Below are 13,607 nucleotides of genomic sequence, written 5' to 3'. Positions count from 1 at the left end.
TTATAAAGCTCGAAGCGTTTCTGTTAGGGATGATAGGGGTTGAAATCCCCTCCTCCCCCCCAAAAAAAAAAATTGTTAAAGTTGTCTATGTATGTACCAACAGCAGCTTGGATTCTATATGTGCAGAAATGGAAGGAAGAAGCTCCAACCAAAGAAGAATGGATAAGAAAGATAATGGAGTATGCTGCTGGCAGTTCCCACACTGCGAGAAGCCAAGTTACAGGGAACCAGGCAGAGGGCCTTCTCGGTAGTGGCACCCGCCCTCTGGAACGGTAGTGACACCCTTCAGATGTCAAAGAGATAAACAACTACCAAACCTTAAGAAGACATCTGAAGGCAGCCCTGTTTAGGGAAGCTTTTAATGTTTGATGCATTACTGTATTTTAATATTTTGTTGAAAGCCGCCCAGAGTGGCTGGGGAAGGGGTATTGATAAATTGTTGTTATCTGCTTGAAAAGAGCCCAGGAAGCTCTTGGCAAGACCAGGGAGTCCTGCTCACCCGCAGGAAGGAGTCGAGGGCGCAGTTCTCCATGAACTCCGTGACGATCATGACGGGTCGGCTCTTGGTGACCACCCCCTCCAGGTGAATGATGTTGGGGTGGTCAAACTGCCCCATGATGCTGGCTTCGCTCAGGAAGTCTCGCCTCTGCCGGTCCGTGTAGCCCACTTTCAGTGTTTTGATGGCCACAAAGATCTCCCTCCTGCCTGGAAGCTTGAGGCGACCCCGGCAGACTTCTCCGAATTCACCTGCGGGAGGGCAAGACGGTCACATGACGGAAGTGAGTGGCCACACCCACCGAGAGCACAGCCAAACCCCGCCCCCTCCTCTTCCCTCGGTGGAAGGCAGGAGCTGGGCTGCCATCAGGTGACTTGCCTGCTCCAATCACCTCCTCGATTTTCACGCACGAAATGTCGATTTCCTTGGCAAACTCCCGGACGGCTTCGTTGGGGTCCTCGTAAGTGAAAGGGTCGATATAAACCTTCATCCCGGGAGTGACTGCAAGGACAGAGAGGCGATGGATAAGGACACATGCTTTTATCAGACATATCTGGGGCTCATTTAAGTTTGACTCGCCTAGGTTCTTCTTGATTATCCCTGAGATTAGAATCATATTATAGAATTGTGGAGTTGGAAGGGACCGCGAGGGTCATCTAGTCCAACCCCCTGCAATGCGGGATTCTTTTTGCACAACGTGGATCTGGTGGCAAATTATGCAATTATTTTTCTTTTTAAACTAAAAAGGCGGTTTTTACATGCCTTCAATTCACTGACACCCCTAAAGGAAAATCCAGCTCTGAATACTATGGACAGTTTTTCCTTATTACAATGAGGGCTAGAAACTTGTAATCTCTTTTGTCAAAACGGAATGCAAAGCTTCTTTGGGTTGGAAGAAGGCCGCCAGGAATTGCCATAAGGGAGCACAGTTGTGAGGATACATGATCCTCACCGCTATGTACCACCTTTCCATCAGAGAAAGAGGACGAAGAGGTTTACATGCAGCCTTTTGCAGCAGCTACAACAAAGGTGACTGCCTCCTTTGGGGCTGCTGAGCACACACAGGCAGCATGCAGGCATCTCTGGGAAATAAATGCAGGCTTGAGAAAGCAGAACCCACAAAAACAACGTTCACGTGCCTGTGTGTCTCAGGTGCTCATGCCACCCCTGGCTTGATACTCACTGTATTGCTGCAGCTTCTCCGTATACTCTGAGTCGGTGTTGTTTTGTTGCTTCCTGCCCAAAGAGAAAGGAAACCATCAAACAGGCTGCAACATTATCCGCCTCCTGGTCATCTTTCCACCAAAACCTGAGCACTGGAACACTGAACACCATTGCACACAGAGAGCCGAAATCTACTCCACCCATCCTCTTGGTCTGTTATCCATGCACAGATAATAGTTGGAGAGTATTCAATCAGCCCTGGGGATACCATGAAGGCAGGGTGCTATAAAGGGCTTCTGTGCTTAAGCTGCATTCATTGCACCTCTGATTGAAGGGCCACAGACTGCACTTTCTGCATTCTGTTTCCCTCTGACCTCGTGGCTTATAATTCCTTTCGCCTCCATGGATATACAGATATCTATACAGACATGGACAACTGAGAATTGCACACCATGCATCTGATGAAGTGGAATCAAGTCCACGAAAGTTGGTGAGATGGGGGAACCTGCGGTCCTTCTAGAAGCGGTCAGACTGCAATGACTATCGACCCTAACCAGCATGAATTAGAAACTCATATACAGTGGAACCTCGACTTACATACGCCTCGTCTCGTGGACGTTCCAAGTTGCATTTGCAGCAAACCCGGAAGTAAACACTGGGTTTGCCACGATTTGCGCATGCGGCTTCTGCCATCTGCACGTGTGCAGAAGCGGCTGCCGCCGTCTGCACATGCGCAGAAGCGCACTACCACCAAACGTGCACGTGCACAAGACGCCTCTTCTAGCGTCCCGTTTCGACCAGTGGATGGACCTCGGAATGGATGATGTCCGTAAGTAGAGGTTCCACTGTATATATATAAGCTGATCACCAAATGGCACCTTAAGCCACAGTTGAGGTCGCCACAATGGAATGTCTAGGCACCTTCCCCCACCCCCGGTGAGATCTTTCTTGTTGTTGGTTTCATTTCTATACCACTTTATATTTTAAAGAAGAAATCTCAAAGCGGTTTACAATACATCAAAGCATCAAATAAAACAATCCAGAATAAAGCAAATGCAAGCTTTGAGAAAAATACTTCAAATCCTTCTCTAAGTGACGTTTTGCTTTCCCAGTTGCCAACCTGGTATTCAGAGATCTCCATGTGGTTGCAATGGGACTCACACCAGTTGCAAAATGCGCCTTGCGACTGGCTAATTTCCAGCACTGGCTCAGGGATGATGAGAATTGGGAGTCCAACAACTTCTAGAAAGGAGAAGTCTCCCCGTCCCTGACTTAAGTCATAATCAATCAGTCTTGGAGGTGCCGCAAGACTTTTGCTTGCTCATGCAAGCCGGGGATAGCCAACGTGGTGCCCTCCGGACTCTGTGGATTACCACCCCTGACCATTGGCCATACTGGGAGTTGAGAGTCTAGCAACATCTGGAGTGATGGGAGCCGTAGTCCGAAACATCTGGACAACACCACAAATTGTCTATCGCTAATATAGGCAGATCCAATCCTTGACAGAATGAATAGTCACGCCCCTCCCTGGAGCTCAGGCTCTCCGTCGTCCCCGCCAGTACCTGAAGCAGACAATGGCTATCACCACGACCGCGATCACGAAGACGAGGCCTGCGGTAGCCGAGCCCACGATAAGAGGCAGTTCCTGGAAGCTCTTGCTACTGGAGCCTGTTAGGAGAGGAAGAAGAGGGAGGAAGAGTGTTGGAAGGTGGGAGTGGAGAAGGAAGGGAGATGCTTGGACGGCAGAAGCCTGTGGGGAAGGGAGGGGAAGGTGCAGAGCTCATACCATCCTCCACTGGTGTCCGAAACTCCATGGGGAGGCTGTACATCCCATAGCCAGCCACCGTGCGAGCCCGGACCTGCACCATGTAGGCAGAGTTGGACTTCAGCCCTTCCAAGCGCACGTTGTTCTTCTGGCTGGTGACGGTGTTGGCGATGCCGTCGCTCTGCTCCTGCTGCAGGGAAAGAGAAAAGGGGATGCCTCAGGGTCACATCCAGCCCTTCCCCGACTTGGATGGTTTTAAAAGAGAAGTAGACTAATTCATGGAGGAACAGCAGTCAAAGGCCACTAGCCCTGATGGCTGTCTTCTGCTTCCACAGTTGGAGGCAGTAATGCTTATGAAGACCAGTTGTTGGAAACTGCAGGAAGGTAGAGTTGCTCTTGTGCTCAAATCCTGCTTGCTGGTTTCCCACAGGCATCTGGTTGGCCACTGTGAGAACAGGATGCTGGACTAAATGGGCCATTGGACTGATCCAACAAGCTCTTCTTGTGTTTCTAACACCTAGAGGGCCAAAGGTTCCCCACACCTGCTTTAGGCGGCTCTACAAGAAGGGACAGGGACGCGGGTGGCACTGTGGGTTAAACCACTGTGGGTTAAACCACAGAGCCTAGGACTTGCCGATGAGAAGGTTGGCAGTTCGAATCCCCATGACGGGGTGAGCTCCCGTTGCTCATTCCCAGCTCCTGCCAACCTAGCAGTTCGAAAGCATGTCAATGTGCAAGTAGATAAATAGGTACTGCTCCGGCAGGAAGGTAAATGGTGTTTCCGTGCGCTGCTCTGGTTCGCCAGAAGCGGCTTAGTCATGCTGGCCACATGACCCGGAAGCTGCATGCCGGCTCCCTCGGCCAATAAAGCGAGATGAGCGCCGCAACCCCAGAGTCGGTCACGACTGGACCTAATGGTCAGGGGTCCCTTTACCTTTACAAGAAAGGGACACGCAGAGCGAAGGCATTCAAGGACACCCCAGAATTCTCCTTTGCACAACTTTCTAGTGGTTTTCTCTAAAGAAAGGCAGACTCGGAAGGCTGTGCATTGATAAGATACTTCCCCCCATTAAATAACCTGCATTCTCTCCTCCTTATCATAGCTAATCGTCATTATTTGTTGCTGCTGTTATTAACCGTTGCTCTGTACGGCACCTCTCATTGCTAAAGTGTTTTGTTATATATGGAATAGAATCCAGCACCCTCCAGATGATGATGTTCCCCAACTCCCACCGTCCATATTGGCTGGGGCTGGTGAGAGTGGAGAGTCTCACAATGCCTGAAAGATTCCCCCATCTCTGCAGCAATCATCACAACCACCCCTGTAAAGTATGCCAGCATCACCCCAGCCCCCCACCTTGCAGACAGGGCGGCGGCACAAACGGCGAGATTTGAACGGAGGTCTTCCTCTTTGGCTGGCTCACCTGCTTGGCTACCGCAGTAGAACTCAGCACACTACCTAATTCCCCTCCCAGTGGGAAAAGAAGTGTGCCGAGTGTTTGTCAAGCTGAAGTGTGCCCGCCACGTCCCTGCCAGAGGATTAGCTTTACCTTCTCAAAGTACTTTATCTCGTAGTCCAGGATGATCCCATTGGGCTGTTTCGGAGGCTCCCAGGAAAGAGTCATGCTGCTTCCCGTGCTGCCGTGCAGATGCATTGTGGGAACTGCTGAAGGAGCTGGGGGGGGGGGGGGAGAAGACGTATCAGCCTCCCTCCTTATCAGCAGAAATAACAACTGATCCGGCTCCCCTGACAGACAACATGTGAGTCGCTGAGGTCCTCAATGCAACACCCAAAGACACCTTGGTGCCTCTGCCCCTACCCCATATTTCACCATCAGGGCTCCCCATTACTCCTGATTTTCAAAACGCTTTTCGCAAAGATTGTTATTCTCTCTCTCTCTCTCTCTCTCTCTCTTTTTTTTAAGAAGCCAGCAGCAGCTGGGCTGGCAGGAAAGAGCAGTGCAGGCTTCCAGCTCCTTTCCTTTCTCTAGGACAGCGGTTCTCAACCTGTGGGTCCCCAGATGTTGTCAGACTACAACTCCCATCATCCCTGAGCTCTGGCCTTGCTAGCTAGGGGTGATGGGAGTTGTAGCCTGGTCTTCCAGCTCCCATCCAAAACATTCAAGTAAGAGGGGGAAAGGCAAACCTGCAGGTGCTTTGTAAGTTTGAGGAATAGCCATTTCCTTGGATGCATTTTTGTTTCTGAAGATGGGGGCCACCCTGGTGCTTTTGGGGTGCTTTCCCTGTATTTTGGGCAGTTGGGTTTTTTTTGTAAGCCAGGGGTTCACCTGCAATTTTCTTGTTAGGTTGTGTGTGTTTGCGCTGCCTTTTTTTGGGGTGAATGTTGCCTGTCTATTTCGCCTGTGTTTTTCTTGTTTTGTGGGTTTAAATGTCGGTGTTTTGCAAGTCTGAGAATCACCAGTATTTCTTATGTGAATTGTTTTCTCCAGCATGAATGTTAGATTTTCCAAATGTGTTACTTAGCCAGATTTCTACTGCCATTTTCTAAGATTTCCAGGACTCAAATAAAGCTGGAGGCACAACAAAACATTCGCAAGACCACTAAAAATGGCTCAAATCCACTGGAGAGCCAACTGGCGTTCCATTCGCTGTGTCAAACAGGTCACTGTGAAAGGCATGATAGGCGCCAACGTGTCTGCTAAGCCACTGGAATGCAGGACCTGAGATGGAAGATCCAGTCCATCATCCGGAATGGAAACCCTTTTCCCTTCCTCTATTGCAATCCCTACAGTAGCAGCCTTCTAGAAAGGTTGGTAGCCCTTCACCTAGCTCCACCAGCAATTTCCCACCAGTCACATTGGAACAGCCGTCTTTGGGGCAACATGGAATGATGCCCACTATCAGGGCCGGCTCAAGACATTTTGGCACCTGAGGCAAACCACAAAATGGCGCCCCCTTGCCAGGGAAGAAGAGGGGAGTGAATATCTATGCCATGAGCAAAGGGGGGGGGGGGATGAAAATCAACACTGGTAACAGGGTGGGAGGAGACCAGCAGTGCCTCCTATTCACCGCGAGGCTGCTGTGGAGGCAGCATTTGGGGAGAGGGTTGCTGAGGAGACAGCAGGTCTGGCAGCAGAAGTGAGCAATGTGTTCTTGGATGCCGGATCTGCCATCCCCGTGAATCTTGCTGCCTGCGGCAGTTGCTTCACCTTGTCTCATGGATGAGCTGGCCCTGGCCATCCTGACTCCACAACAGGAGCCCCCAATCTCTGGAGGTCAGTGGCCCCACATTTGTATTTCTGAATGAGTGTTGGAGCCACTCATCTGGTCGCTCCCCTTCCTCGTATCACTCTCCTCCCGTCCCAAGAGACAGGAGAGAAAGAGTGTGTGCACATACTTTGTTCTCCCATGAGATCTGGGTAAAAGCCAGCTCCAGGAGAATCGATCTGAGCCTGGAAAAGGGCATAGAGATGGAAGAAGAAGTCAGAAAGAACATCTCTCTTCCAAACTTCCTCCTTCAGCTCTAGAAAGGTGGATCCAAGGCCTGGGGAGCCTGGAAGGCCATCACACTGGCTCATTTCATCGAAGGAGGGGAAATGCGTACAAACTCATTAAAAACAAACAAACCTCGGGCAAGATTTTAGAAATAAAGGACGTAGTTACTGTAAGGCTCCTTCCCGATTCTTTAAACAAGAACCACCAACACCATTTACGTTCTCCTTAAATCCTTGGCTAGATGCACAACCAGACACCCAACACACTTACAGGAATCCATGGCAGCTCCAGGACTCCAAGTTCAGGGCCTGTTTGGCATGAAAGGGCCTCAATCCCAGAGGTTCCTGCTCCACCGCTGGCTCAGCAGAGATTGCCAGGGAGAGCCTAGGCAGCTGCCCTCCCTTTCCCATGAAGCACTCACCTGCCTGGTTGGTGGTGATGTTGACAGAGGCAAACTGGGGGTTCTGAAGGCTCTTGCTTGAGACCCCGTTGACGGCCTGGATCTCGAAGGTGTACTGCGTGTGAGCCATGAGGTTGCTGATGTAAATGTGCCTCTCGGTCAGGCCGAGTTGGCGGGGGACAAACTCCACGTTGTCGTCGCAGCGCATGCACAGCCGGCGCTCCACGCTGCACTTCTTGCAGATGACATTGTAGAGCAGGTCGTCCCGGCCCCCGGAGTCGCGGGGCTCACTCCACTCCAGCACCAGGGATGTTTCGTTCACGTTGGATATGACGTTGCGCGGGGCCGACGGGACACCTGCCGCGGGATCAAAAGAGGCTCAAGGCCCCGAAAGAACCCCCAAAACCTTACCCTCAAAGCTGGACTTTCCCCACCCCAGAGCCTTTTGCCACCCCCTCTCCAAAAATAAAATAAAATGATGATTGGCATTTACACAAAGGCATGTGAGTCTTTGACGAGTTTTGCATACAAGTTTCTCTAGTCATCTTTACAACCACCTCGTATTGGAGGAAGCAGAGGTAACGCTTTTAGGCATGGCGGTTTGAGTGGGTACAATGCAAATGTACCCTTTTCTCTCCTGAACCAAGCTCTGAAAAAAGAAGACTGGTTCTGCAAGTCTGCAGCATGGTTTAGTCTGAACCAGGGAAAAGCTGGCTGCAGAAGGCACCGATTGGCTAGTACCTGTGACATCAGAAACCGCTGGCTGGGTAGAGCGGAGGTTCCTGGCAGGAAGGTTGCTATTGCTCACGGGGAGGGAGATGGGGAAGGAAATTGGTGTGGGGCATAAACATCGGCAGAAGCACAGGATTGGTTCTGCTGGTGCGTTTACACCATGCCAACCTCCCAGCTACCTTTCCTTCCAGTAAACAACAGCATCCCAAAGCTAGCGTAGAGGCTCCACCCCACCCCAAAAGCCATTTCTGTTTGGCGTCACCAGCATACCTCTTCTCCCATCTTCCCAATTCCTGAAGCAGCTTTGCAAATCTTTTGTAAATTGTTAGTTTCGTCAACAAAGCAATGGGCGGAAGTATAAATGCATTCATGTGCTACCTTAGAGGATCATCTCACTGGCCTTGGTACCCTCAAGCTAGAGTGGAATAATAAGCCCAAAATAAACACATTTTGAAGTGAAACCGAAACGCCAAGCAGCAGAAGGGCAGACTTACTGGTGCAGGCACTGTCGGGTGGATCGGTGTCTGACCGGAAATAGTTGTTCTGGCACATGCAGAGAGTAGCTGCCCCGGAGCTTGTCCGACTGTTGGGAGGGCAAGGGGTGCACCGACTTTCCCCCTGCTTTGACTTGAAGGTGCCCGGTCCACAGGCTAGAAAGGGGGGGGGGAGGAGAGAGAGGAGGTCTCAGTTACTGGCACACAACAAGAGATCCAATTTAGCCCCATTACACGCAAATGCAGAGCTGGTACACATACGCAAAAAACCAAATTGCTTCATATTTCAGCCTACTTTTTTGTTGCAACACCTCACCCAAACGAATGCCCTCGCCAGGCCGGGCAATAACAAGCAAATCCTAAAATTAACAATCACTGTGGCATGTTGGCCACAGCATGGAGCGATGGCTTGCATATTATTAATCATTATTATTGTCATCCCAGGACAGGCTGCAACAACATGAAAACACAAGGCTGGGATCAGTTAAAGCAATTTATATGCAGAAGAATATGGTGTTGTGAGACACAGACAAGCACACCCTGATCTTTATCTAGATAAATGAACCATCACAGAGCAAACACTGGTGGCGCAAATTCTGGGTTGCCTGCAGCACCTGAAGTCAGGTTCCTCATGGTGGCTGGAAAAGGGCCTTGGTGGTGAACATGAAGACCTTGCCCTCGTTCTGAACTAGCTTAGCTACATGGCGTCATAATAAAGCCAAATCAGAGTGAGGGTTGTGCTTTCTGTCCACAGCATCACCCCAGCTAGGAGGACCAATGGTGAACGATATTGGGAGCTGCGGTCCAACAACATCTAGAGAGCCACAGTTTCCCCATCCCTGATTTAGGCTCTCCAGCCTGACATTCAAGGCTGCTCCATTCCTCTCACCCACAGATCTTCCTTCTTCCTTTTATTTCCAATCACTTCCAATGTCCATGAATGCAGGGAGGACGGCATTGACGTGGATGTGGATGAAGATGCCAGATCCGAGAGAGGTTCAATGAGGGAGGGCTGTGGCCCTGGGCAAAGTTTGCTTCTCTCTCTCTCTCTTTCTCTCACATCCAAGTCTCCTGCCCCTTAAATGGGAGCTAGGATACAGCCTACCTCGCAGGCATGTGTGAACCCAAAACGGGGGGAAATTGCAAAGCACTTTCCAAATTTAAATCGTCAGCAGGCCAACCTAACCAAGCTCTTTCTCTTCCACAATGATTTGAACAGTACAGTGGTACCTCAGGTTAAGTACTTAATTCGTTCCGGAGGTCTGTTCTTAACCTGAAACGGTTCTTAACTTGAAGCACCAATTTAGCTAATGGGGCCTCCCGCTGCCGCTGCGCTGCCGGAGCACGATATCTGTTCTCATCCTGAAGCAAAGTTCTTAACCTGAAGCATTATTTCTGGATTAGTGGAGTCTGTAACCTGAAGCGTATGTAACCTGAGGTACCACTGTATTGCATTTTTTTTTATAAACCACCAACTTGGAGGGAGAAATCCATGACAGTGTACAGTACAATAAAAACATTAAAATGTCACAAAATAATAATTTAAAAGCCCATAAATTTACACCCCACCGTCCAGCCATGGTCAGCTTCGACTTGGTGGGCGGCTTATGGTGGAATCTGCGCCCTGAGGGCTTTGGAAAAGCCCCCAGGCCGTGTGGGAACATTCCCCCCCCCATCTTTTCTTCCCAGAGCCCCAGAGGCGGTGCTGCCAGGAGGCTCCTGCCTGCTGAGTCCCCCCCCCCCCCGTCTTCTCACACTACCGCAGGAATCCCGGGAGAAGAGCGAGAAGCATCTCACTCTGGGATTCCTGCTGACCTCGGAGCTGCCTCCGTGGACCAGACTGACAGTTGCTGAGCAGTCGGGCTGCGAGAGCCAAGACATTTTTTCCTTTCCACCCTCCAATCCCCGGGGGCCTGGAACAACCGACCACGTCCCAGGCCGCCTTCGCCTGGAGGGCTGACTGAGCCGTTTTCCACACAGCTCCTTTCTTTCCTCTCCCCTGCTCCTGGATTTGGTATTTATTATTGATTATGGTTATTATTACTACTTCAAATAAATACAGGGAAGAAAGAAAAATATGCAAGAGTGGGAGAGAACAGGGGAAAAAGGAGAGGGACAGGCCGAAAACACGAACCTCTTGATCTAATAACTTCATGGCTGCCAGCTTTGATTGATTCCCAACCATACGCACCAGCTTCTAGCAACTGAAGCAGTTTCAGGCTCCCCATTTTAAAATATATATATATATATATATACATATTTTTATGGAGCCAGGCCCCCTCAATGTTCAGATGGTGTTCAGTTCTGTCCCCTGGCTTCTCACAACGTCACATGTGACATCAGGAAATCGCACTGGGGCCCCTCAATCAAATTGATTGGGGAAACCCACCCAGATGGGTGGGGTATAAATAATAAATTGTTGTTGTTGTTGTTGAATCATAGAACCATAGAGTTGGAAGGGACCCTGAGCACCATCTAGCCCAACCCCCTGCAATGCGGAATATGCAGCTGCCCCATGCAGGTATCGAACCTGCGACCTTGGCGTTATCAGCATTGCGCTCTACCCAACCAAGCTATCCACATGGCTCCTCTGTTCTCAACAAAAAACGCTGAATGCAGGTTAAAAAATTGGTCCCAACAAATCAACAGGACTGAGACTGGAGAACAAATGGTCACTGCAGAAAGAGGATCCCCGTGATATATGTACACACCCAGAGAGAGAGAGAGAGAGCCCCAGATTTGAAATGCACAGAGCTGATCAGAAAATGAGTTGCCAGAATCCTGGACTGCACATCCAAGGGGAGAGGAGAGGGCTGGAGTCTTTATTTGACGCCACATCTAAAACAATTCCATTGATGGAGTGAACTAGCACACCTGGCTAGATCGGAGATAAAAACAGCCGAGACTGGGATTTTGGAAATGTTCCTGAGTGCATAGGAGTGAATTCACTGCCTTGTTTTACCTTTGGTAGCGAAGGCTGGTGGACACAGGAGTCTGCCTTGAACTGAACCAGACCACCAGTCCAACACACTCAGTATTGCCTTTTTAATAGTATTAGTATTAGTATTAGTATTAGCATTAGTATTAGTAGTATACCGCCCTTTACCCATAGATCTCAGGGCAGATCGCAACATAAAATTTCAATATAAAAAACACAAAATACGTAACAAAAATATGCCTTCCCTGATGGACACCAGCTCCTAGTTTGGTTCACATCAAAATGGGAAGTACCTGGGTACTTTATTAAATACTGGGGACAGGGAAAGGAAAGTTATTGTTGACAGAAAGAGATGGCTGTGCAGGATGAGAAGATAAGAGCTGCAAGGACTAAGCCTTCCCTCTCCCCAAGATGGGCTCATTCTCCCCTTGAGTCTATTTGTAGCCTCTCCCTCTCTGCCGCCCTGAGGACGAGATGCTTTCCCCTTGTTTTCCTAAACGTTTAAGCTTCTGCAAAGATGCAGCAGATCCTGCGCTGCAAGTTCCGATTTCAAAACCTGTCGTGCTTTTAAGTGCAGGCTTCCCAGACTCCCATCCTGTGGCCACAGCAAAAAATCCAACCCACCCAGGGCAGGACATGAGCACACAGCAGTAAACAGGAGGAGCGGAGGAATCCTCCCCACGCGTGGTCAGGCTCAGGGGCCCAGCCCTAGTGCGCCGACCCCGGCAATGACTGCCGAGGCAAAGCCCTCTTCATCCTGCCTAACCACAGAGAAGTGCCACAGGAATTTGGAGTGCGACAGGAAACTGCCAGGACTGCACCGAAACCGGAGTGGGTGGAATCCAGAGGCAGCAAACGCCGTCCTTGCCCTCTTGCCAAGCTCAAATCAGATGAATAATTTCCATATCCCCCTACCCTGCCAGATTTCTGGCAAATATTTAACAGAGCCTTTTGACTTTTCCATGTTCTTTTTCCAGTTGTTTGGTGAGGAAGGAAGGAAAGTGATTAGAAGCGCAATCCATCATCTCTTCCCAGGCTCCCCTAGACCTCAGCCCTGCTCTAGCTTCGAGGTGCATGAATCCTGTTTCATGAATAACATTGACCCCAGGCTCTATGTGCAACCCCCCTGCTTCAGAAATTTATGCCTGCAGCATCTCACCATCCTGTAGTGGCCTGTGCTGCTATCATGTATCTTGCATTTTCATGCCTGGATAGCTCAGTTGGTTAGAGCGTGGCACTGATAATGCCAAGGTTGCAGGTTCAATCCCCGAATGGGGATTGGACTAGATGTTCCTCAGGGTCCCTTCCAACTTTACAATTCTGTCATTTCATGATTCTGTAGATATGAGATCTACAAACAACGACAACAACCACCATCTTGGCTAGTCTGTGCTAGAGAGGTATCCCTTTCTAGAGTTGCACCTTATTTACCCTGGGCTGTGCCCAAATCCCGGAAACGTCTTAATGTGTCAACTTGTGTTTGTTTATTTCTTCTTGCTTCCTGGGCACATGATGTCTGCTGAATGTGAGGAAAAGCATTCATGGCATTGACTCACCCTGGATGTGCAAATCGTGGCTTTTCGCAGCATGGTTATTACCCCATTGCAGCTACAACATCTCCCAAAGTGGGTTAGCCAATTACGGCACAGTAAATGTGGGACAACTTTCAATCCGGAGGAAACAGGGAATTCTGTGTCACAATAGCGTGGCTGTCAAGGTGCCTTCCTTCCAGATCTGGGCTCCACTGCCCCGAGAAGCCGTGGGCTGAGAGGGTCCCCAGAATATATGATGGCCTCACGGCATCCGGGGGACTTCCAAACACCCCTTCCTGGAAGCCCATTGGTTTCTCTTGACCTTGAAAAAGGGCTGGCCCAGACCTTCTGGATCAGGTCTGGGATCTGCTTGGGCAACAACCAGCGCTGACCTTGTCTCCTCTGACCGTCTGCCTGACTTCCCTCAGGCTCTGTTCCCAGCCATTCGCGTTTCCTTCTTCCCACCTTGCTGGCATTCCAGACTATTTACAGCCCAGGCTGTCAGCAATAATTAACTTCTGGAATCCATTGCCACAAGATGCAGTCAAGGCCCTGGTGGCTCAGCCGGCTTTTTTTTTTTTTAATTTAAAGGATTAGGCAAATTGATGGAGGGCCGTTATGAGTCACAAC

The 13,607-nt window shown here is 49.9% G+C and overlaps 1 protein-coding gene across 3 annotated transcripts in view; it reads right to left on the bottom strand.

The window, feature by feature from the left end:
• Positions 1–13,607, bottom strand: part of EPHB3 (EPH receptor B3) — an 84,500-nt gene that overhangs the window by 6,348 nt on the left and 64,545 nt on the right. For all 3 annotated transcript variants that reach the window (XM_083503995.1, XM_083503994.1, XM_083503996.1), the window contains exons 4-11: positions 8,508–8,663; positions 7,303–7,638; positions 4,976–5,100; positions 3,447–3,615; positions 3,223–3,328; positions 1,680–1,732; positions 875–997; positions 500–747 (exon numbers count right to left, since the gene is read on the bottom strand). In XM_083503995.1, coding sequence (XP_083360121.1) covers positions 500–747; positions 875–997; positions 1,680–1,732; positions 3,223–3,328; positions 3,447–3,615; positions 4,976–5,100; positions 7,303–7,638; positions 8,508–8,663 — 1,316 coding nt within the window. The remainder of the gene's footprint in view (positions 1–499; positions 748–874; positions 998–1,679; positions 1,733–3,222; positions 3,329–3,446; positions 3,616–4,975; positions 5,101–7,302; positions 7,639–8,507; positions 8,664–13,607) is intronic.

Source organism: Podarcis liolepis (assembly GCF_965112155.1).
Source record: "Podarcis liolepis genome assembly, chromosome: 5".
NCBI lineage: Eukaryota > Metazoa > Chordata > Lepidosauria > Squamata > Lacertidae > Podarcis > Podarcis liolepis.
Note: the sequence above shows the minus strand (reverse complement) of the source record. Positions and strands in the feature narration are given on the sequence as shown.